This window comes from Oncorhynchus masou, chromosome 30, assembly GCF_036934945.1.
Source record: "Oncorhynchus masou masou isolate Uvic2021 chromosome 30, UVic_Omas_1.1, whole genome shotgun sequence".
Classification (NCBI taxonomy): domain Eukaryota; kingdom Metazoa; phylum Chordata; class Actinopteri; order Salmoniformes; family Salmonidae; genus Oncorhynchus; species Oncorhynchus masou.
The window spans coordinates 23,846,635-23,872,360 of NC_088241.1; the positions used below are offsets into that span (position 1 = coordinate 23,846,635).

Here is a 25,726-nt window from a genome sequence, read left to right on the forward strand (position 1 = left end):
TGTCTTTTAAAGACCAATTATGGTCTACATAACAGTATACATAAGACTAGTCAGAATTGTCATAGGTAAATACAGTACCAGTTGAAAGTTTGGACACTTACTCATTCCAAGGTTTTTCTTTATTTTGAATATTTACTACATTGTAGAATAGTAGTGGCGACATCAAAACTATGAAATAACACAATGAATCATGTAACCAAAAAAGTGTTAAAACAAATCTAAATATATTGTAGTTTCTTCAAAGTAGCCACCCTTTGCCTTGATGACAGCTTTGCAATATATTTTATACTATGCACCTTGGCATAGATTCCACAAGTGTCTGGAACTCTATTGGAGGGATGCGACACCACTCTTCCAACAAGAAGTTCTATAATTTTGTGTTTCGTTGATGGTGGTGGAAAGCGCCGTCTCAGGCGCCGCTCCTGAATCTCCCATAAGGTGTTCCAATTGGGTTGAGAACGGGTGACTGAGGCGGCCATGGCATATGGGTTACATAGTTTGTGTGTTCATCAAACCATTCAGTGACCACTTGTGCAATGCGGATGGGGGCATAGCCATCGTAGCCAAAATAATGCCCAGAATAACAGGATGCCCAGTATTTTTTACATGAACTTAAGATTGATGGGATGTTAATTGCTTAATAAAAAAAATAAAAAAATCAGGAACCACACCTGTGTGGAAGCACTAGCTTTCAATATACTTTGCATCCCTTATAATATTATTTACTCAAGTGTTTCCATTATTTTGGCAGTACATTCCATTGATAAAGTACACTAGTGCCATCTACTGGTAGTATAACTGAACAGCATGATATTGATAAACGCTCACGTGAACCTATAAAGATGACGTTTGACAGACAAGATTGAGGCTTTAGGAATCTGTCTCAAAACAATTTATTCATACAATAATCAAACTTATATCCTTTGATAAATGTGTACAAAAACCCTGCAGTGCTGCAATCAGAAATAAATCTGTCTCCAACAACAATTGAGCGTGTATACCATTTCACTTGTCCATATCCACATGAATTGCGCTAGGCAAACCAAAGTCCACATTTCTGTCCGATGGAGACCGACTGGTGATTGTATAACAGGCCACAGAAAGGTCTGGTTGATGATGTGTTTCCTGTTCAAAGAGGTTTAACTTTCTCAGCACTTTCTCTTAGCTTCAAACTTGTAGACGGCAGAGGCATTGACCGTCTCTTTGCTCACCTTCACCTTCTTGTTCTTATCCTGGACAGAGAGGAGACACCACAGAGATGGTAATACTGTTGAACATTCTATCATTTAGCGTGTCATCGTATTCTGTGGGAGACACACACAAGCACAACGAGGATCAAAGAAACCTATATAATTAACAAGCAGGCTGTTCTAGAAGTAGATGCCCCCTTTGGGACAGTGGATAGAATCGAATGGATTAGAACAGAACACAATTTAAAAGCCTAGAATTAAGTACAACTTATCCACCAGAGGGGGGAAACATACCTTTGGCTTTTCTAACATGTGAAGCGCCTAGAAATACCCCATCAATACAACTATCATGGGGAAATCCATGTCTTTCCCAACCACCGTTGTAAGCATTACAAATCATTAGGTTTATATGGCTTGCGGTCATCTCCTACTCACGTGTAGGTCTTTGCGTGTCTGGATCTTCTGGCCAATGACAAACATCTTCTTCTCCCGGTCAATCCGCTGGGACAAGATCTTATACTGGTGCTTCCTCTGTCTGGCCAACTTCTGCAGAGAGGAAAACATACGCAACCATCAACACATATAACAGAGAAATACTCTGTAGAGAGCTGAATAACCACACACACCATAATTGAGAAATATGAGAAATCTTGTGAGTTTATGCTAACAAAAAGGTCTTAAAATGAGAGACTGGAATGGTCTAAAAAGAAATGTGCAAAATCGACCCACCCGGTGCCCTGGGCGAGCTAAAACAAATGCACCCATTGCTGAGGATCAGTGTGGCTATCAGGCTACACGGGGGCAGTCCCGACTGACCTTTATCACGAGAGGCTCCACGGCACCCTGGATGGTCTGGCTCTCCAGCGTATGCAGGGTGGGCCGGTTGTACACTCTATCCACCAGCTCAGGAGCTGTATCCAGGTGGCTGGCAAGGTCAAAGTCTGCTACTGTAGTGGAACACAAAACCAGGAGATATGAGGGCTCTGTCAGTTTCAGATGGTCTTTAAAAACAGGCTTCAGTTAAAGGAAAGATTCACCCATCTCATTTCATCTCTGAGCAATGTTCTAAAGATTCCCGGGGACATTTCATGTTTATCGGAGCTACCTGATCCTAGATCGGCTCTCCTATACTTTGACGCTTTATGAATATGGGCCCTGATTCCTAGGTGTACAAGAAGAACGTCTGCACGTATGATGAAAGTGGGAGTTAATGGCCTTCTGTATGACATATCCAACACAATACTACAAAATAACACTGCCCAGTGTGTATATACACTTGAAGTCGGAAGCTTACATACACTCGTTTTTCAACAACTCCACAAATTTCTTGTTAAACTATAGTTTTGGCAAGTCGGTTAGGACATCTACTTTGTGCATGACACACGTAATACTTCCAACAATTGTTTACAGACAGATTATTTCACTTATAATTAATTCACTGTATCACAATTCCAGTGGGTCAGAAGTTCACGTACACTAAGTTGACTGTGCAGTTAAACAGCTTGGAAAATCCCAGAAAATTATGTCATGGCTTTAGAAGCTTTAGAGGCTAATTGACATCATTTGAGTCAATTGGAAGTGTACCTGTGGATGCATTTCAAAGGCCTACCTTCAAACTCAGTGCCTCTTTGCTTGACATTACAGGAAAAATCAGAAATCAGCCAAGACCCCAGAAAAAAAAAATATGGACCTCCACAAGTCTAGTTCATCCTTGGGAGAAATGTCCAAATGCCTGAAGGTACCACATTCATCTGTACAAAAAAATAGTATGCAAGTAGAAACACCATGGGACCACGCAGCCGTCATACCGCTCAGGAAGGAGACGCGTTCTGTCTCCTAGAGATGACCATACTTTGGTGTGAAAAGTGCAAATCAATCCCAGAACAAGAGCAAAGGACCGTGTCAAGATGCTGGAGGAAACAGGTACAAAAGTATATATATCCACAGTAAACCGAGTCCTATATCGACATAACCTGAAAGGCTGCTCAGCAAGGAAGAAGCCACTGCGCAAAAACCGCCATTAAAAAAAGCCAGACTATAACTGTTTGACCATAATGACCATTGTTATGTTTGGAGGGAAAAGGGGGAGGCTTGCAAGCTGAAGAACACCATCCCAACCGTGAAGCACGGGGTGGCAGCATCATGTTGTGGGGGAGCTTTGCTGCAGGGGGGACTGGTGCACTGCACAAAATAGATGGCTTCATGAGGAAGGAAAATTATGTGAATATATTGAAGAAACATCAAGACATCAGTCAGGAAGTTAAAGCTTAGTCACAAATGGGTCTTCCAAATTAACAATGACCCCAAGCATACTTCCAAATTTGTGGCAAAATGGCTTAAGGACAACAAAGTCAAGGTATTGGAGTGGCCATCACAAAGCCCTGACCTCAATCCTATAGAACATTTGTGGGTAGATCTGAAAAAGCGTGTGCGAGCAAGGAGGCCTACAAACCTGACTCAGTTACACAAGCTCTTTCAGGAGGAATGGGCTGAAATTCACCCAACTTATTGTGGGAAGCTTTTGGAAGCCTTCCCAAAAAGTTAAACACAAGTTAAACAGCTTAAAGGCAATGCTACCAAATACTAATTGAGTGTATGTAAACTTCTGACCCACTGGGAATGTGATGAAAGAAATAAAAAAACACTACTATTATTCTGACATTTCACATTCTTAAAATAAAGTGGTGATCCTAACTGACCTAAGACAGGGAATTTTTACTCGGGTTAAAATGTCAGGAATTGTGAAAAACTGAGTATAAATGTATTTGGCTAAGTTGTATGTAAACTTCCAACTTCAACTCAAATCAAATCTGTACTTTGCTTGGTGTTTGCATTAATGTATTCCTCTACCTTCTTGCTTTGAGTCCAAGTAGAAGGTGTGCCCGTTTTTCTGTTTGCCGTCAGCATCCAGGAGATGGAGTTCTGATTTCAACCTCTCAATTTTCTGAGGGCAATTCAAAACACTTAAGCCTGCACTATCACCACTGTATACCACCATTGACAACTTCAGTGATTTAACAGAGTGAGTACAAGAAAGCAACAGTCTACACGTTGCACTCCACGGGATAAATTAACAGTTGATGTTGTTCAATTGCTTTTCATAGGCTCTTATTTGTGCTGACTGGCATAGGTTCACCTCACAATTTCACACTGTACATATTCACAGCCCATTCATTTGATCTAATCACACAGCTAAAAGGAAATAAGCTCATTCAAGAACACAAGGAATAGTTTATTCAAGTTTAAAAAAGGCACCACACTGAGCTCTTACCTTGCCCTCAGCCACTCTCTTCATCTCTACATATCTGATATCCTGCGTCCTCATCACCTTCCTCTGTTCCTCTGTATTCTCCTCCCCCGTTCCTTTAGCCTTACTTGCCACATGCACTCCATCCTTTCAGAACACAAGAGGACCAGAGACAAGGCTAGTGTATTATCAGACTGCAGAAATGGCACAACCATTAATCTATCATGTTTTACTTTCATTCTTATACCAGCGAGGATGAAATATGGACATGGTAAGACAGTCAAACATGAAATGACCGTATAAGCTAGCTATTGTATTAGCCCGAGTGCCAGTCTGTTTGTGCCATCATGCCAACTGATTATCACACCTGACTATGAGCATGGGAGCTGGCAAGTGCACAAGCAGATCTGGGACCAGGCTACTCATGTACAACGTGGACCCAGATCTTTGAGGTCTTACTCCATTGTGTTTGGCTTGACAATGACCAGAGGAGTTGACAAGACAGCACAAATCTGGGACCAGGCTAAGCAACATCCAACGAGTGATGACTTACCTTAAGCTGAGAGTTGACCATCTTAAAATAGAACTCATCGGGGTTTTTGTCCAAGGTTTTTTTATGCAAAGCAGCAAGGGTGTTCTGTTTCTTGTGGTAGTCACTGAAAAGGTTGAAACAAAGCATATAAAGATCAGCAACCAAACCAAATCTGTACATGGACCACACATATCTAGCTGTGTGGCTCATGTGGCAGTTCAACAAAGGTGAATATGTGTTACTAGAATAAGCATGAATTAGATTGACTTACTCCGCGCGAAGTTTGTAATCCTTTTTCTTTTCAAGATGTCCCAGATGTTTTCTGAAAACAGGCTGTGGCACAAAATTGAAGATTATTAGTTAACGTTAGTTATTACAGTAGGCAACAGGAACCAAATTCACATTGTCATTAAATAGTTAGCAACATAATGCTACATGTCAACAACCACCAATCAATACTTTACACATTGGTAGCTGTTCAAACAATAGCATTGCTACCTGGAAAGTTAACGCGTTAGCTAGCTAGCGATAGTAGCTAGCTAACGTAACAACTATCTCATCCTTACCTGGGATCTTTCTTTGTGATTTTTTTGTTGGGATTTCAATGCCTTTCTAAACGACGACATATTTCCGATTTTCAAAGTGAAATAATCTATAAAGTAGACAGTTCTTCCTAAAACAAGCAACTGTCTGACTAACTACAAAGCCAAGACGCAAATGCCTCAAAATTCTCCCTTAGTAAAACACGTGGGTATACAGGAAGCGCTACTTCACTTTTCATTTAAGAAGATTCGCTATTTCTTCGCTCTTCGCTGGCAACTATATGTAGTACAAATCCAACCAATGATATTATAGTGAGCTCTCTTGTTGTTATGGTGGATGAAACGAGTGATGACAAAATATTAATATATGTTTCGAATTTCCGTTAGTGTCATTATTCATATCAACAAAATAGACAACATCAAACTTTTGTTGAAATTATCGGATGCAAATATTCGCAATTAAACAGTAGGTGGCACTGTTACACACATTTTGAAAATTAACCAGGCACTCCTGCCCTGATGTTGAAGGTACTATGTGATAAGTATTTGGGTATGACGATGAGTCAGGCTCCTTCTGTACATATCTTTCTGATAATGAATGTCCTAATACAGATGATATAACTAACCCCTTGGTCCTAAGGACTACCTTCTAGTATTCAGCAGATTATGCTCACTAAACTGAGGGGCTTAAAATATCTATTTTAATGCTATTATGTGCGTATATTGTTATTAATGTCATTTTTCAGCGTGAATTTAAAAAGTAGCTTTAACTTTCGTTGTTGTGAGGATAATCAAATTAAAAATCAGCGATAAGACAACCAAATTAGCCATTCAGCCCAGTAAATCCTTTACTGTGTTGAATGTTTTCCATTAAAAGTTTTTCTGTGGCTTTAAAATATCAACTTTGGCAATCTTTCTTCAAGCAGACCAAGGCAGATGCCAACATCCTGCTACAGAGACACTGAGCACACATCACCACATTATCTTTATATGGACTTTTTAAATCATCGGCATCCAAAACTGGGATCGTCCAGTCTGGTCTGTTCTGTAGCATGCTGCAAAATGCCAGGCTTGGAACCAGGAAAAGCTCCATAACAAACCCAGGTCACTGCGCTAGTCAGTTTATATGTCTTGGCCACAGTTTTGATGCTCCAAATTACTTAAGTCACCATAATGAAGACCTGCTTTTGCCAAAGAAGTTGATTAACACAAACAGATAATAAACTCAGCAAAAAAAGAAACGTCCTCTCACTGTCAACTGCGCTTACTTTCAGCAAACTTGTGTAAATATTTGTATGAACATAACAAGATTCAACAACTGAGACATAAACTGAACAAGTTCCACAGACATGTGACTAGAAAATGAATAATGTACTCCTGAACACAGGGGGGGGTCAAAAGTAACAGTCAGTATCTGGTGTGGCCACCAGCTGCATTAAGTACTGCAGTGCGTCTCCTCCTCATGGACTACACCAGATTTGCCAGTTCTTGCTGTGAGATGTTACCACACTCTTCCACCAAGACACCTGCAAGTTCCCGGACATTTCTGGGGGGAATGGCCCTAGTCCTCACCCTCAGATCATGGCAGAACACTGATATTCCTGTCTTGCAGGAAATCACGCACAGAACGAGCAGTATGGCTGGTGGCATTGTCATGCTGGAGGGTCATGTCAAGATGAGCCTGCAGGAAGGGTACCACATGAGTGAGGAGGAAGTCTTCCCTGTAACGCACAGCGTTGACATTGCCTGCAATGACAACAAGCTCAGTCTGATGATGCTGTGACACACCTCCAAATTGATCCTGCTCCAGAGTACAGGCCTCGGTGTAACACTCATTCCTTCGACCATCAACCCTGGTGAGACAAAATCGCTGCGGAATACTGTGGTAGCCATGCTGGTTAAGTGTGCCTTGAATTCTAAATAAATCACAGACAGTGTCACCAGCAAAGAAGCCCCACACCAATGAACCTCCTCTTCCATGCTTCCCGGTGGGAACCACACATGAGGAGTTCATCTGTTCACCTACTCTCCACCTCACAAAGACACAGCGGTTGGATCCAAAAATCTCAAATTTGGACTCATCAGACCAAAAAACAGATTTCCACCAGACTAATGTCCATTGCTTGTGTTTCTTCCTATTGGTATCCTTTGGTAATGGTTTCTTTGCAGCAATTCAACCATGAAGGCCTGATTCACGCAGGCCTCTGAACAGTTTATTTTGTATATCACCTCTACCTTGTCACAACACAACTGATTGGCTCAAATGCATTAAGAAGCAAAGAAATTCCACAAATTAACATTTAACAAGGCACACCTGTTAATTGAAATGCATTCCAGGTGACTACCTCATGAAGCTGGTTGAGAGAATACCAAGAGTGTGCAAAGCTGCCATCAAGGCAAAGGGTGGCTACTTTGAAGAATCTCAAATATAAAATATATTTTGATTTGTTTAACACTTTTTTTGGTTACTACATGATTCCATAAGTGTTAATTGATAGTTTTGATGTCTTCACTATTATTCTACAATGTAGAAAATAGTAAAAATAAAGAAAAACCCTATAATGAGTAGGTGTGTCCAAACATGTGGGGCCACAGTGCATGAACCATAACCATTTCGGAAATTATACACTCCCCATCTCTCTCGCACAAAAATAGTTATTATTAATACATTACATATACTGTCACGGGCATCGAAAGCATGCTCTTCTCCTCAGTGACATGGGGGTAAGGGGGTACATCACCTCCTTGGGGAACACTGCTCTCTTTCGCTCCACTTCCTGATACAATAATCCAAGGAGAGACCAGGCAAAGCCACAGATCCCTAATCCCCAATCTCATGTAGAATCTCACTTTGGGAATGCCATGGAAAAAGCTCAAGAAGGAAGAGGGATATTCCACTATTCCACAAACCATCTTTTCTTCTGGGTTTGCACTCTCTGTGCTCTATCCCCCATGACCACATGACCACAAAGAATGTGTTTAATATGTGTGAGATTTGCCCAGCGAGCAGAATATTCTGCGGGTGATGAAGAAACCACTGAATGGGTTCAGTGTTTCCACTTTATGTCACTCACTTGTTTTTCATTTTCATCTCTAATGACCCTACTGTTTGGGGTCTGCCTCGGGGCCACTGTGATATACTAGTCCACTAACATGAGTCTAATTACCAAAACACAGACAGCACTTTAGGATTTACGGGTTAAATAATGTCTGCGTAGATTTAGACCAATCAGCACTACAAGCCCAAATGCCTGTTGAATTATTGTAAGGGGTAAATAGTAGAATGAAGATTGTGAGTCATAACAAGTGGATCCTAGAGTGGGAGGACAAGAGCATTCGCCAAGGGTCAGGGATTTCGAAATACCCTTATGGTGGCAGATCAAATCAAATCAAACTTTATTTGTCACATGCGCCGAATACAACAAGTGTAGACCTTACCGTGAAATGCTTACAGCCCTTAACCAACAGTGCAGTTCAAGAAGAGTTAAGAAAATATTGACCAAATAAACTAAAGTAAAAAATAATAAAAAGTAACACAATAACATAACAATAACGAGGCTTTATACAGAGGGTACCAGTACCGAGTCAGTGTGCGGGGGTACAGGTTAGAGGTCATTTGTACATGTAGGTAGGGGTGAAGTGACTTTGCATAGATAATAAACAGCAAGTAGCAGCAGTGTACAAAAGAAATGGAGGTGGGGGGCAATGTAATAGTCCTGTGGCCATTTGAATAATTGTTCAATAGTCTTATGGCTTGGGGGTAGAAGCTGTTAAGGAGCTTTTTGGTCCTAGACTTGGCACTCCGGTACCGCTTGCCGTGTGGTAGCAGAGAAAACAGTCTATGACTTGGGTGACTGGAGCCCCTAACAATTCTATGGGCATTCCTCTGACATTGCCAATTATATAGGTCCTGGATTGCAGGAAGCTTGGCTCCAGTGATGTACTGGGCCGTACACATTACCCTCTGTAGCGCCTTACGGTCAGATGCCGAGCAGTTGCCATACCAGGCGGTGATGCAACCGGTCAGGATGCTCTCGATGGTGCAGCTGTAGAACTTTTTGAGGATGTGGGGACCCATGCCAAATCTTTTCAGTCTCCTGAGGGGGAAAAGGTTTTGTCGTGCTGTCTTCACGACTGTCTTGGTGTGTTTGGACCATAATAAATCATTGGTGATGCGGACAACAAGGAACTTGAAACTTTCGACCCGCTCCACTACAGCTCCGTTGATGTTAATGGGGGCCTGTTTGGCCCGCCTTTCCCTGTAGTCCAGGATCAGCTCCTTTGTCTTGCTCACATTGAGGGAGATGTTGTTGTCCTGGCACCACACTGCCAGTTCTCTGACCTCCTCCCTATAGGCTGTCTGATCGTTGTCGGTGATCAGGCTTACCACTGTTGTTTCATCAGCAAACTTAATGATGGTGTTGGAGTTGTGTTCGGCCACGCAGTAGTGGGTGAACAGGTAGGACAGGGGGGGACTAAGTACATATCCCTGAGGGGCCCCAGTGTTGTGGATCAGTGTGGCAGGCGTGTTGTTGCCTACCCTTACCACCTGGGGACGGCCTGTCAGGAAGTCCAGATTCCAGTTATAGAGGGAGGTGTTTAGTCCCAGGGTCCTTAGCTTAGTGATGAGCTTCGTGGGCACTATGGTGTTGAACGCTGAGCTGTAGTCAATGAACAGCATTCTCACATAGGTGTTTCTTTTGTCCTGGTGGGAAAGGGCAGTGTGGAGTGCGATTGAGATTGAGTCACCTGTGGATCTGTTGGGGCGGTATGCGAATTGGAGTGGGTCTAGGGTGTCCGGGAGGATGCTGATGATGTGAGCTATGACCAGCCTTTCAAAGCACTTCATGGCTACCTACGTGAGTGCTACGGGCAGGTATTCATTTAGACAGGTTACCTTCGCTTCTTTGGGCACAGGGACTATGGTGGACTGCTTGAAACATGTACATATTATAGACTCAGTCAGGGAGAGGTTGAAAATGTCAGTGAAGACACTTGTCAATTGGTCCGTTCATGCAGCTCGCGTCTGGGTTTCTCTTTGTAGTCCGTAATAGGTAGTCCATAGTAGGATTCAATCTTCATCCTGTATTGACGCTTTGCTTGTTTGATGGTTCGTCTGAGGGCATAGCGGAATTTCTTATAGTCTTTCAGATTAGTGTCCCGCTCCTTGAAAGCGGCAGCTCTAACCTTTAACTCGATGCGAATGTTGCCTGTAATCCATGGCTTCTGGTTGGGATATGTACAACAGTACCACAGTACGGTCACTGTGGGGACGATGTCGTCGATGCACTTATTGATGAAGCCGTTGACTGAGGTGGTATACTCCTCAATGCCATTGGATGAATCCCAAAACATATTCCAGTCTGTGCTAGTGAAACAGTCCTGTAGCGTAGCATCCACGCCATATGACCACTTCCGGATTGAGCGAGTCACTGGTACTTCCTGCTTTAGTTTTTGCTTGTAAGTAGGAATCAGGAGGATGGAATTATGGTCGGATTTGCCAAATGAGGGTTGGGGAGAGCTTTGTATGCATCTCTGTGTGTGGATTAAAGGGGGTCTAGAGTTTTTTTCTCTTCTGGTTGCACATGTGACATGCTGGTAAAAATTAGGTAAAACTGGTTTAAGTTTGTCTGCATTAAAGTCCCCGGCCACTAGGAGTGCTGCTTCTGGGTGAGCATTTTCTTGTTTGCTTATGGCCTTATTGAGTTGGTTGAGTGCGCTCTTAGTGCCAGCATCGGTCTGTGGTGGTACATAGATGGCTACAAATAATATAGATGAGAACTCTCTTGGTAGATAGTGTGGGCTACAGCTTATCAGCCAAGCAATACCTTGAGACTTCTTTAATATTAGACACCAGCACCAGCTGTTATTGACAAAAAGACACACACCCCCACCCCTCGTCTTACCAGACTTAGCTTCTCTGTTCTGCCGGTGCATGGAAAATCCCTCCAGCTCTATATTGTCTGTGTGGTCGTTCAGCCATGACTCAGTGAAACATAAGATATTACAGTTCTTAATGTCCCGTTGGTCGGCTAATTGTAATCGTAGGTCATCCGTTTTATTTTCCAATGATTGCATGTTAGCAAGTAGAATTGATGGCCATGGGAGTTTACTCGCTCTCCTATGGATTCTCAAAAGGCAGCCTGATCTGCGTCCTCTTTTCCTTCGTCTTTTCTTCACACAAATGACGTGGATCTGGGCCTGTTCCCGGGAGTGCAATATATCTTTCTCGTCAGACTCGTTAAAGGAAAAATGTTCTTCCAGTCAATGGTGAGTAATCCCAGTTCTGATGTCCAGAAGTTATTTTTGGTCAGAAGCGATGGTAGCAGCAACATTATGTACAAAAGAAGTTAAAAATAATCCAGATCTATGGCCTGTTTGGTTTTTAATATGACCCCATAAAAATAACAGCAGTGAAATAAGCCTGCTGGACAGTGGCTGAGTTCAGGACTCTGGTCCTGTCTCGGCTGGCCCTGACTATTGCAGGGTCTTTATTACAACAGGCTGACCCTGTCAGAAAAGTCCTCGAAAGGAGTTCCTGCGTGTGGTTCTAGATCTGTTTATGCTGTTTGTCTAATTCCTATGGTCATTGGCGTGACAATGGCAATAGAAGTTGGCAAACAGCCCAAACAGATCTGGGACCAGGTTAGGAGTTTAACATTTTAGTCCCCCGACCAAGACCACAGTATTTTTCCAGTACAATTACATTACATTTCTATGAGGAGGCCCAGCCTCTAAGACATATAGTGCGAGACATAACATTCTTCCTGTCTTTTCTCCCCATCTCCCCCGCTGTTCCTCGAGAGCCAGCAACAGTGAGTGAACCCCTGGACCTGATTCCCACCCTCACTCTCCAACCACAAATTCCTATAAAACGTAAATTATCTACAATTAACTGTTAAGTCTGCTGCTTAATTTCTCTGCTTGAGGTTGTGGTATATATTGCTGGATTACCTGTTATATTATGGAGCCTCAGAGTGAGGTACGGTGGGTGGTGGGTGTTAAGTCTCCAAAATATGTCTGCAATTCTGAGGTAAAGACAGTTCATCTCAAGCTTCAGCTCAAGCAGCTGTGAGCTTTAGGCCTAGGATTCTCTTATTGTCTTCTACTTATGCATAGCCCTACATTTAATTTTTGGACAAGCAACCAATTGGATATTGCATTTGGACAAGCAACTACCACTTCTTAGACGTGGTCAAAAATACGTGGTCTTAGACATGGTCTATAGATAGCTACTCTAGCTTATGGTGACCCATTATGGCTAACTCTCTTGGCAGATGCGACAACACCCTTCAGAAATGAACATTTCTTTTTTGTGCCAATGACACATATAGTACATGACAGTCACCTGGCTGAACTCTTAACAGGTCATACCAGGTTGTATTCCGAACCGCATCCAAATCTGATTCTAAATTGAATCTAAAACTCTAAATCTAAATCAAAGGTCAAAATGTGTCCTGACATTACTGGACTCTGGTGGAAAATTGGCACTCGTGTTATTTTTGCTGTGACGGTTCCCAACCCGACACCACACACACACACACGACAGGCTGGGTGCAGAACAGGTTCAGCCGCAAAGCAACACCCCTAGAGCAGTTTGGGGGATAATACCTTGCTCAAGGGCACAATGGCTGTACAATAGGTGGTACCTGAAATAAATGCCAGCCTCCGAATGCCAACTCACTCCATATTTTTCCCATCAGCACGGTTAATCTCTCTCCCCCCCTCACCCCCTATCAGGAAATGTATCATACTCATATCTCTAGAGTCATAGGGCTTCAATTAAACTCTGTGCTTCTTTTCCAAAATTGAGACAGAGAGTTGTTCTGTGTTGGGGTACAATATGGATCTCAACATTTCTCAACATCTCTGGGAAGAAGATCACTTTTGTCCCTGTGTGAATAGAGCAGCTTCGATTCTCTAATTTGTTGTGCAGGACTGACAGGCGTCCACCGAGGTGTGTAAAATAAGAATTTATAATTAGGGGAGTGAGGTGTTGAGAGGTCCTGACAGTATCAGCGACACACTCTTCCAATTGTCTTGCCTTTGAACCGTGAAGACTGAGGAGTCTCACATGTCTTAGGAAACATGTGAAGAATCCTTGCTTATCAACCCTCCCTCATCCTTTTAAGAAATGTGACACAATAGTTTTTTTCCCTAATGTTTTGCAACCCATGATGCAGGTTGTAAAATATAAAATAGGGGTTCTAATATGGTTCACATCACATGCATGCGTTCTTTATCCCATCAAATACAGTATACTGAATCTAACGGTAACATGCACACTCTTGGTAAGGACCCTGATTTAATGTCAAGACCATATCCACCCATTTACTTTTACAAATGACCCTATCTTGTTTTCCATCTATGTACATTGATGATCTTGAGGCAGCACTCAAAACACTTTTTTTAAAGCTGCTTTTAAGAATAATCCAAGCAGTGCTCAAAACTATTTCCTTGTTCCTGTTTTAAATTATAATTTGAAAACCATAGATTTATTTTATCACATCCATCTTTTTCTTGGCCAAGTCCTCAGTGAACTGGCACCGTTGGCACCCAGTTGGCACCCAGTTGGCACTCATGCCTAGTTATGTAAAATGTGTTTGGACTGAGTGCAGAACCATGTGAAATGGCGATCTGCGAGAGCTAGCCTTGGCACTTGTCTCCGTGTAGTCTAAATAAAATGTGATGGTCAAAACACACCAGTTCAGACCAGAACAATACCATGGTGCAGGGTGATGCATGTGTCAACATCATGTTCTACAGGCTCAGCACAGTTTGCTGATGAAACACTTGGATTAACCTCTCCTCTATTCCTGGGAGTGTATAAAAAAAGTTTATATAAGTGCCTGATCTAGGATCAGGTAACGTCATGTCCTTATAATGTTATTCATTATGATCTAAAAAGCCAAACTGATCCTAGCAATCCTACTCAGAGACACGTTTTGCATACTGGCCCAATTTCTACCCCAAGGACATACAGCTGTTGACATTTATATTGAGAACACTCCCTCTTGTTGACTCATATAGACAAGATGAGACAAATGAAAAAAGAGGGGAACAGAAGATAAATCATATGAAACAGGAAGTGAGATCATTACCCATATTGGGGCAAAGTGCGCCAGATAGATCATGCCAGAGTTAAGAGAAAGAACAGCTGTGCAGAGTTGGGAAAATAGGAGAAAGTATTGATTCTGGTCACACACACATACATACACACATATAGGTTTCAGTTTAACACGTGTAAAAGCTATCAATAAACTTACAACAGGAAAAAACGTAATGAAAGAATGACCAAAGGAATTGAAAGCAATACCAATCCCAGAGGGCCTATTATGCACTTGTTGACAACATTGGATGAACTCTACGCAATGGCAATTCAAGCCCATAACACAAAACTATACAGTAGTAGGCTTTACTGTCCATATTGTTGTGCAGGTTTGTTTGTCAGTGTTGTGTGTAAGCTAGGCCTACTTGTTGTCTGTTATCCCCACCTACCTGTTATGTGTGTCTAGCAAAATAATGATATCAGCTGAAGCCTAGATTGCAATCAAATCCCAATTTCCATTAAGATATTTTTGGGAGAACTTGCATCTGTGTAAGGTGTGAATATACGTTGTTAGGTCTAATTGAGTGACTGTCAGTGACTGACATAACAATAGAAAAACTACCGAGGCACAACCCAATTTAGAAATTGCACCTTGTGTATTCTACTATTAGAAATTGCACCTTGTGTATTCTACTATTCTTACTCTCAACAGTAAATTGAGACCCCGACTTTTGGAGGGGAATTCATCGCGGGCCTACAAAAGGGGGGCTGCCAGTTTCCCATCCCTGGCCTACATGACCAAAGCACAGCACAGTCCGAAGGTTCGAAGTCAGAGGGAGGAGATTTTTCTCCAATATCGGGGCGGGGTCTTGTGACTCACCATCAACTTCCTCATAGACAGTAGAGCCGGTGAACTGTGTCACACTTCAACAGTGTACAGTTAGAGGTCTGAGTAGACTGCAGTGAAAAAGGAACGGGAAAAATTGTACAGTATAATAATCTGCCACTGGAGTAGCGACCGGCAGAAATTCACATCGTTTGAATGTCTGGTGACACAGCGCGAGAGGTTGGCTTCGATTGTCAAGTCGCAAAGGTGCATTCAACAGCAGATATAACGTCGGGTAAGCGCGATCACCCATTCTACCTTGAATAGTGAATTGCAAACTTTTCGCCATCATATCTCCACTGTTCTTAGGTAGACCTACGTAAAATCTAGAGTAGGCCTACACACACGTTTCTTATTCTTTGCACATGGATATACTGATGAGAACCATTCTCTTTCTTTTTAATCATTCCATTGCGCATTTGAGCCAGATGTCAGTAATGTAGGCATAATATGCATTTATTGAAGGAAATACGTTTAATTTTAACTTTTCAGTTTTGAACTTTTCATTTGCAATGTGAGGCAGAAAAGAAGTTGAGCAGTGTTCCCGGATTCTGAATGAATGAATGAATGAAGGATAGATACAACAATGTATATAATGCATGTCAGGACAGGAAGAAAGGAATATCCGACAATTTAGAAATAGCCTACTTTGTAACAGTTTTGTCCAAATTATACTAATGAGACTAAGTAACCTGAGGACTGGAAATTGAGACTAGACTATACTTATAAACTAAAGCGTTCTACTGGACAATGGAACAACGGGAGTTATAAAGTAATTCCATTACAGCATGTACGCTTTTGTTGTCTCACGTCAAGCATAAGAGCCTCAGAATGGGATCTTGTGCCTAATGATATGTCAATTTCCATATGACGTTTCTACTTTCCACATTTCTAAAGCAACAAATGGTCAATAGCTCCAACCTAAACCATTCCAATTATGTCCTTATAAGTATAGTAGGGAAGGTGACCTAGCAGGCTATATATCACTTCATTCGTGGATTTCTGCAAGTCTCAGTTGGTTGGAGAGATATTTAATATGTCTGCATATTGTTATGTCTACTAACTCAGTATTTAACCATGTCTTCTATACAAGGGTATAGAAGTGCTGAGATAATTGGAGGTTCTCTAGACTTTGTAGTGTCCCTGAACATGCTCCAGTTGCACTGAGGGAATATGAACATTCTTGCCACTTAGCACCTTCAGTAATTACACATGGTGATAACTGGGACTGAAGACAGACGGAGCCATGAATGGAGAAGAGAGGGAACGATTGCAGGGAAAAAGGGACTATTCTTGTCACATGGAGTGCTGGCCTGTCCAGTGCCCACAGATGGGTCTGCATCCCAAATGGAGCCCTATTCCCCACAGTGGAGGCTGCTGAGGGGAGGACGGCTCATAATAATGGGTGGAAAGGAGCAAATGGAATGGCATCAAACACATGGAAACCATGTTTGATCCCATTCAACTGATTCTGTTCCAGCCATTACCACAAGCCCGCCCTCCCCAATTAACGTGCCACCAACCTCTTCTGATTCCCTACAGAAACTGCAACACATAGGGCCCCATATGGCTCTGGTCCAATGTAGTGCACTATGTAGGGAATATAGGGTGCCATTTGAGACGGAGCCATGGAATACTTACCACCACTATTCCCTCTGTTTTTCACTGGCTTTCGTGCTACATGTCGTACCCCAAGGCTGTCATCAGGACTGGCATGCCTGGGGCATCCTGGCACTGATGGAGGTAGCTAGCTGAGCAACTATCTGCTCATTGACTCGGTGGTCAGTCCCCAAGGCTGAGCAGTTCTTGGTTAGAACACTTCTGGAATCAGTATGGACTAAGCAGGAAAACCTGGGAATTTTGCAACCCTAGTCATGTTTCTGTCTCATCTGTTGCCGTTTCACACGTGTTACATTGGGTGAGAAAGGGAAGATAAATCATACCCTTAAAATAGCTGTGTTACCAGGCTTACTGTGAGTTCCAGACCGGCTAGCTAAGGCGCCAGCGCAGTTGGTTCTCCCTTGCATGCTGCCTGCCTCCTGCTTCACCTGGGACAACTTTAGAGATCCCTGTTGTCCTAAACTTAAAAGACGTCAACAGCCTTGTGGCTATTGTAAACCAAAGCATCCATTACTGCAGTTGTTTAGCAGTTAACCCATTTCCTGTAGTTTGTTTCATGTAATCATTTTATTTTCAATTTCTACTTCAAGTGGCGCACACTTTGTTAATAACATGTATTAAATAATATGAAATAATGTTATTTAAAATAAGTTGACTCACCCACATAAGTATACCTGGATGCACATGTATTGAAATATGTTTTTTTTGTTTGGCTAATGGCTAGGCTAATGTGGATTCTACCTAAAGAGCAGACATGGCAGCCTGCAATTCACGTCACCCATGTAGATGGCAAACATTTGTTTAACTCTCAGTGCCCGGCCTCTTTCCCTCCAAACATTGTTCATTTAGCAGCATTGCTGCGTGAGCTAGGCGATGGAGACCAACTACAGCGCTGCTCAATTCACTGCCCTTTCGCCGACGCATCCGATGACTCTTCTTCTGTCGGTGGCATCATTTAGGTTGGCCCCTAGGTATACTTTTTTTAGGCTATGAACAAAGCACGAACCGGCAGAGTTCCCACATTTGTTGTTGCGTCACCTCGCCTTAGCTGAGGAACGCACCCTTAACCTCTGGCAAACTAGTGTTCTTTGAAGGAGCCTCTCTTCTGGGTGTGTTGGTACAATATAACAGATGCTCAAGCTAATTTATAAATCGGCACCATTCCAATTACTTTTGTGTATATTAGTGTATGTGGACACCCCTTCAAATTAGTGGCTATTTCAGCCATACCCGTTGCTGACCGGAGTATAAAATCGAGCACACAGCCATGTAATCTTTTTGGACAAACATTGGCAGTAGAATGGCCTTACTGAAGAGCTCATTGACTTTCAACATGGTGCTGTCATAGGATGCCCCCTTTCCAACGAGTCAGTTCGTCAAATTTCTGCCCTGCTAAAGCTGCCCCAGTCAACGTTAAGTACTGTTATTGTGACGTGGAAATGTCTAGGAGCAACAATGGCTAAGCTGCGAAGTGGTAGGCCACACAAGCGCACAGAATGGGACCGCTGAGTGCTGAAGCGCGTTTGCAGCACTCACTACCAAGTTCCAAACTGCCTCTGGATGCAACGTCAGCACAAGAACTGTTAGTTGGGAACATCATGAAATGGGTTTCCATCGCCAAGCAGCCCCACACAAGCCTAAGATCACTATGTGCAATGCCAAGCGTCTGCTAGAGTGGTGTAAAGCTTGCCGCCATTGGACTTTGTAGCTATGGAAACGTGTTCTCTGGAGTGATGAATCACGCTTCACCATCTGCCAGAAGAACACTACCTGCCCGACTGTATAGTGCCAAATGTAAAGGAGGAATAATGGTCTGGGGCTGTTTTTCATGGTTCGAGCTTGGTGTTCATAGTTCCAACGAAGGGAAATCTTAACGCTACAGCATACAATGACATGCTAGACAATTCTGTGCTTCCAACTATGTGGCAACAGTTTGGGGAAGGCCCTTTCCTGGTTCAGCATGACCATGCCTCCGTTCACAAAGCGAGCTCAATACAGAAATGGTTTGTTGAGATCGGTGTTGAAGAACTTGACTGGCCTGCAAATACAAATACTGGCCTGCACAAAGCCCTTCCCTAAACCCCATCAAACACCTTTGGGATGAATTGGAACACCGACTGCGAGCCAGTCCTAATCGCCCAACATCAGTGCCCAACGTCACTAACGCTCTTGTGGCTGAATGGAGGAAAGTCCCTGCAGCAATGTTCCAACAACTAGTGGAAAGCCTTCCCAGAAGAGTGGAGGCTATAATAGCATCAAAGGGTGCATCAACTCCATATTAATGCCAATGATTTTGGAAAGAGATGTTCTACAAGCATGTGTCCACATGCACTACAATACCAAAAGTATGTCTTCTAAAAGATCTCATCCATTATTTTAAATAAGAAAATAAGCTATTGATTTCATAAACAAGGATGGAAATAAGTGTCTTACCACTGTAAATCTTATGCAAAAACCTTCATTTATTAGATCAAATACAAAGCTTGTTTCATAAACCTGGATATAAATAATAGTTATCCGTGTCTTTGCTCTATGCTAAATTACATTTGATTTATAAAATTAGATTAGATGAGAATTAGATTACTTTCGACATCGATGCTCTTCATTTTTCTGTAGCATCACATTGTCACTTATGAAAGTCAAAGGTCATACCCCCCAAGACATGCTAACCTCTCACATTACCAATAACAAGGGAGGTTAGCATGTCTACGGGGTATGATCTTTGACGCTCTCTAGGGTCCTATAAAATCAGTGTTGCGGACGGAATCACAGAATCCAGACATTTAAAACGGAATTCAACAATATGAAAACATTTATTGACCATAGGAAATCAACTAAATGCATTAATATGCCAAAGATTATCACAAGACATGAACAAAATGCATCAGTGACTCATATTTTCCTGTAAGCTTTCTGAAGAGGCAACGGCACAGGAATTCCCCTGTCTGTTTGGATTAGCCGTTAGCGACGATGCTAATTTAAGACAACCTCTTCTGGTAGATGGAAAGGTTCCCAAAAACCTTCTCAATTAAATGTTAACTACAAAGTAGCCTATGCCTACCTGGCAGAATGTTAACATGATTGTTTGTATCACTCCAGTGGCCATTTTGTTTTGTAAAATCTGCAATCACATGATCATTACAGAAACATTGCTAACCAAATGGTCTCAGGATGGTGCACAGTTTAATTTAAAGGGTAACTACACCCAAAAAAACAAAATTGTCTTAGATTTTTCCAGACCCCAAGTGGTCTCCTGATATGGTTTAAGCATTGTTGTGGACTTAAAACATCCAATTTTGTTTTCTATTACAAAGGTGTGATTTTGAGAGCAAAAAGCAGAGAAAAACAGAAACCTGGAAAATAAACATTTTATTTTTGGGGGGGGACTAAATCAGGCATAAGATATGACAGATTTTTTTTTATAGGGCCCTACCTATGTAACTCAAATGATACACTACATTATTTACCATTTCATTTCTCTTAGGCACAAAATAATCTGAAAAAGAAACTGCAAATGCATCCAACAAGTTTGTAAGTCGCTCTGGATAAGAGCGTCTGCTAAATGACTTAAATGTAAATGTAAATGTAGCCACAAACTTGATGCAGTCATGGCGTGCTAGGAATATGGACCCAAATACTAAACTTTTGACTACTTTATTTATAGGAATCTTTAGTAGTGATGGGAAGTTCGGCTCTTTTTACTGACTCAATCTTTTCGACTCGTTCAGTCAAAAGAACAAATCTTTCAACTCATTTTGTTCATTAGAGTCAGTAATGCTCAGAACACGCAGGACCCCTTACCAGTGAACAATGAACTGAAAACTCTAAAGAGTCATGGTTCTGCATGTCAGTCATCATAAGGGGCTTATTGGAGCTGTCATTTGTCACTGAGACTTGGACGTTGTTTTAAAGCACAATTTCATTTTGTTTTGCGAGGCATTTGAAGTTGTGGCCGCAACCAAACTAGATTGTGAACAACTCTTGGCAGAATGCATTGCTTGACTGCCGTGAGTGTGATTGGCACTATATCATTCGCGAATTGCAGCACCCCCAACGATTCATTCTTGAGTTCGAGTTTGTTGAGCAAAGGCTGTGTGTACTGTATGTTTTGGTTCTTCAAATCTGTCCATAACATTCAATAATAAATTAATTGCATTAATTCTTACACCATGCGATTAATTATCAGTTCTATACATATAATATTTTGTGTGTATTTTACCCACCTTTCTCCCCTATTTTGTGATATCCAATTCTGATCTTGTCTCATCACGGGCTCGGGAGAGGCAAGGGTCGAGTCATGCGTCCTTCAAAACATGACCCGCCAAACCGCACTCCTTAACATGCGCCTGCTTAACCACGAAGCCAGCTTCACCAATGTGTCAGAGGAGACACAATTAAACTGACCATAGAAGTCAGTCTACAGGCGCCCGGCCCGCCACAAGGAGTCGCTAGAGCGCGATGAGCCAAGTATATTCCCCCCCACCCGGCCAAACCCTCCCCTAACCCGGACGACGCCTGGCCAATTGTGTGTCGCTCTATGGTACTCCTGTTCATGACTGTTTGTGACACAGCCTGAGATTGAACCTGGGTCTGCCGTGCCACTCGGGAGGCCCACGTGTTTTCTTCTTTATGCTGCCAGCAGCATGCAATGTTTCCATGCGCACATATATGACAGACAGCTGTTGGACGGAGCACAGCTCCCGAGCCACTGAGTTGAAGGAGTGCATATTAAGTCATTCAAATAATGAACTGTTTGCGAACTTCACGTCACTAATCAATGTCAGTGTCAATCATTTGATAAAAAAAATACTTGCTAAACAAAATCTTTCTGAGCAATTTTTTTTTTTAGTGTAAACAGTTTCCCATTTTTTTGTTGTTGCATACAATATTATTTTAATAATTTATTTTACACATTATTAAACATCTTTGTCAAGGGTGTCAATAATTTTTGACCCTACATGGACAGTGGTAGTTCCGCTCAAAGCCATGTACTATCGTCAACTTTTTTAAATAAATAGCTCTTCCGCTCAATTGTACACCACAACTCAACTTCCTCCTATGAAGAACTGTGTATCTGTAGTGTCCTGCTGTGCCAACCAGGCCAATCTGATGGTTTTACAGTTACTTTTTTTCACAAGAGGGCAATAAAATCCAAAAGTAAACATCCTTTATGTAGCGTCTGGCATGCCTGCCTTGACCCAGCTTATGGAGTATATCATGTATTTGTTTGCCTCTCTCTCTTTCCTCTTTTCTCTCTATGGTGTTTTAAGCGATCACATTCTGTTCCCCGGGCGCCGAGGATGTCAATTAAGGCAGCCCCCCCCCCCCTCCTACCTCTCAAACTCAGAGGGGTTGAGTTAAATGCGGAAGAGACATTTCAGTTGAATACATTCAGTTGGACACCTGACTAGGTATCCTCCCTTTCCCTTTATTTGGAGGTCTCTGTGTTTTGCTGAAGGTTAGCAGTTCTCTGTTTTGGAGTGGTGCCATGTTTAAACTTCAGTGGGACCATAATGACTTGTAATCAAATGTATCAGTCGCGCATACATTTTTTTGCAGATGTTATTGCGAGTGAGGTGAATTGCTGGCGGGTGGGTTTGGGGACTGACGGTTTCTAGCCCCGTAGTACAACGATGACTGACAATCCACAGTCAATTGCTTGCAGGTTGTTAGACTGGAATGTTGAATTGTAGTTTTGACACTGCACCCCTTTCGTTCCCTCTTTCTCCAAATCTGTTGTCGAGGAAGCTACTGGAACCTGTTTGCTTTTTGCGGTCTGCTTGCTGTCTATTTGCTGACTCTCAAACACTCTTAAGGGGAATCAGTATTGCAGTATGTGACATATTGGTTAAGATGGTCAGTTACTTTAAGACCGACTTAAAAGCTACCCAGGCAATCTGAACACTAGTTCAGAAAATAGAACATTATAAAGGTATTGAGCACACAAGTGAACCTGTCGAGCATTACCTCCAAAGCAGGCTTTTCTCTCTGTATCCTATATCCTCAAACCCCAACAGCCATTTCCCCCCTTCTTCCTGCCTTCCTCTGGAAGACTAGCCACTAACCAGGCACCCTTCAATTGAGTATGGGGGTGTGTGGCACGCAGCTTGAGTGTGTCTGGCCTGTCTGTGAATGGGGGGGAAGTGACCATGTTTCCTGCGTGAGTGGGGGTGGGTGTCCAGGTGCTGCAGTGTTATTGTGAGGGGGCACAGCTTCCTCCAGCGGTTATTTTGTTGGAAAATGGACGAAATCCGATTCTGAGAGTTTGACCCCCTGCGGGAGGCATCATAGGTTTTTTTTTTAAAAATTAAATTTTTTTTTTTTTTTTATTTTAAATTTCACCTTTATTTAACCAGGTAGGCCAGTCGAGAACAAGTTCTCATTTACAACTGCACCTGGCCAAGATAAAAGCAAAGCAGTGCGACAAAAACAACACAATTACACATGGAATAAACAAAAGTACAATCAATAACACAATAGAAAAATGTGCATACAGTGAGTGCAAATGAGGTAAGGAGGTAAGGCAATAAATATGCCATAGTGGTGAAGTAATTACAATTTAGCAATTAACACTCGAGTGATAGATTTGAAGATGAGAATGTGCAGTATAAATACTGGTGTGCAAAAGAGCAGAAAACAAGAACAAATATGGGATGAGGTAAGTAGGTAGTTGGTTGCATGGGCTATTTACAGATGGGCTGTATACAGCTGCAGCGATCGGTAAGCTGCTCTGACAGCCGATACTTGAAGTTAGTGAGGGAGATATAAGTCTCCAACTTCAGTGAATTGATTTATTTATTTTTTGCAATTTGTTCCAGTCATTGGCAGCAGAGAACTGGAAAGAAAGGCGGCCAAAGAGGTGTTGGCTTTGGGGATGACCAGTGAAATATACCTGCTGGAGCGCGTGCTATTGGTGGTGTTGCTATGGTGACCAGTGAGCTAAGGCGGAGCTTTACCTAGCAAAGACTTTATAGATGACCTGGAGTATGTAGCGAGGACCAGCCAATGAGAGCATACAGGTCGCAGTGGTGGGTGGTATATGGGATTTGGTGACAAAACGTATGGCACTGTGATAGACTGCATCCAATTTGCTGAGTAGAGTGTCGGAGGCTATTTTGAAAATGACATTGCCAAAGTCGAGGATCGGTATGATAGTCAGTTTTACGAGGGTATGTTTGGCAGTATGAGTGAAGGAGGCTTTGTTGTGAAATAGGAAGCCGATTCTAGATTTAATTTTGGATTGGAGATGCTTAATACGAGTCTGGAAGGAGAGTTTAAAGTCTAGCCAGACACCTAGGTATTTATAGTGGTCCACATATTCTAAGTCAGAACCGTCCAGAGTAGTGATGCTAGTCGGGTGGGCGGGTGCGGGCAGCGATCGGTTGAAGAGCATGCATTTAGTTTTACTAGCAGTTGGCGGCCACGGAATGAGTGTTGTATGGCATTGAAGCTCTTTTGGAGGTTTGTTAACACAGTGTCCAAAGAAGGGTCAGATGTAGGTGCTCTGTGCTCTCCTCTGGTCTCCACTCTCCCACTCTCTCACTCTCTCTCTCTCACTCACTCATATGTATAAAGGTTATTTAGGCCATATGTTGTTCACTTCTCCCCTCACCCCTTTCACTCTTTCTGTCATAAATGTCATTTCCGTTTCTTTGGTCCCTCCTATGATATCAAATAATCCTTACTGTCTACCCGATCTTGCCAATGCATGTTGTGTAAGAGTTTGGCTATCCCAATAACATTTTGTGAGAAAGCCCTGTCCACTCTCCGAGCTGCGTTCGAAACCGCATGATGTCAGCGACAGCCCCATACCTCTTGTGATGAAGCAGATGTTTTAGGTGCGTGATTCCTGTCGAGTCACCCCCCCCCAGTCATGTATCCGGCTTTGTGAGTCAGCCATGACTGGTTCCCTGGCTGCGCCCAGACCTACAGCAGGAGGATGTTGTCTACTGCAAGACTATGAGAAGTACAGCTATTGAGTAGTTGAAAGGCATGTAATCATATTTAGGCCCCTCTGCACAAAACAATCATGTGACATAGTACAATTTTTAATTTTAATCCTGTATTTTAAGCCTCATCCAAAAATAAGAATTGGACAAATGAAAGTAATTGGCTGAGGATGATGCTGGACCATCTGACATTTTTGATATATATTAAAAAAAAAAAAAAAAAAGTTCAAATCCAGGCATATCACATGATTGCGCAAAACACATGGCCCTTGTCATGACGCAAGACGGACTGTCTCGTTAGCATCAACACCTCCCTTGTGATTAGTGTTATCCAGTTAGAAAAGGTTCACCGTTTTAATGGCACATCTATAGTGTGTTAACCTGCCGTCTAAGTTGAACTGTTGTGAAACAATAGTGAGGACAGTGTTCAGTCTGGTTTAGGCAGGCTGATGGTTGATTTCAGCATTTGGCATGCATTTCTATCCCCCTCGCCTAGACTTGCAACACTGTTAGAGAACGTGCCCTAGAACCCTGGCAGCCACACCACCGTGCCTTGTCAGTTGTAAACATCACTCTTATTCCCCATTTTCCCATAAATGGAGGCCATGTATAAATATTTATTTTTTTCAAGCAAACATGCCTCCAGAACCAACACGCAAGTCCCATCAAGCCGTGTAAAAAGTGCACAAGGCACACATTGCGAGTTTGAAG

At 42.4% G+C, this 25,726-nt stretch overlaps 2 protein-coding genes across 2 annotated transcripts in view; one reads left to right on the top strand and one right to left on the bottom strand.

The window, feature by feature from the left end:
- Nucleotides 1-877: 877 nt before the first annotated feature.
- LOC135522388 (probable U3 small nucleolar RNA-associated protein 11) lies at nucleotides 878-5,731 on the bottom strand. Its single transcript, XM_064948587.1, has 8 exons — nucleotides 5,536-5,731; nucleotides 5,241-5,302; nucleotides 4,991-5,093; nucleotides 4,462-4,584; nucleotides 4,041-4,134; nucleotides 2,007-2,137; nucleotides 1,626-1,736; nucleotides 878-1,232 (listed from the first exon to the last, which is right to left on the bottom strand). Exons 1-8 carry the CDS (start codon nucleotides 5,593-5,595, stop codon nucleotides 1,149-1,151), a joined length of 768 nt encoding a protein of 255 aa, XP_064804659.1. The 5' UTR covers nucleotides 5,596-5,731; the 3' UTR covers nucleotides 878-1,148.
- A 9,727-nt stretch (nucleotides 5,732-15,458) lies between these two features.
- LOC135522389 (four and a half LIM domains protein 3-like) overlaps nucleotides 15,459-25,726 on the top strand; it is a 50,645-nt gene continuing 40,377 nt past the window's right edge. The window contains exon 1 of the mRNA XM_064948588.1: nucleotides 15,459-15,681. Within this exon, the coding sequence (XP_064804660.1) occupies nucleotides 15,603-15,681 (79 nt within the window). The 5' untranslated portion in view covers nucleotides 15,459-15,602. The remainder of the gene's footprint in view (nucleotides 15,682-25,726) is intronic.

Excerpts from the sequence above, each read along its gene's own strand:
- LOC135522388 (XM_064948587.1), bottom strand. The coding sequence starts at position 5,595 with ATGTCGTCGTTTAGAAAGGCATTGAAATCCCAACAAAAAAATCACAAA. Across the intron at positions 2,138-4,040 it reads CTTGGACTCAAAGCAAGAAG|TAGCAGACTTTGACCTTGCC; the intron begins GTAGAGGAATAC and ends GTTCCACTACAG. Across the intron at positions 1,737-2,006 it reads TGGAGCCTCTCGTGATAAAG|AAGTTGGCCAGACAGAGGAA; the intron begins GTCAGTCGGGAC and ends TCCTCTCTGCAG.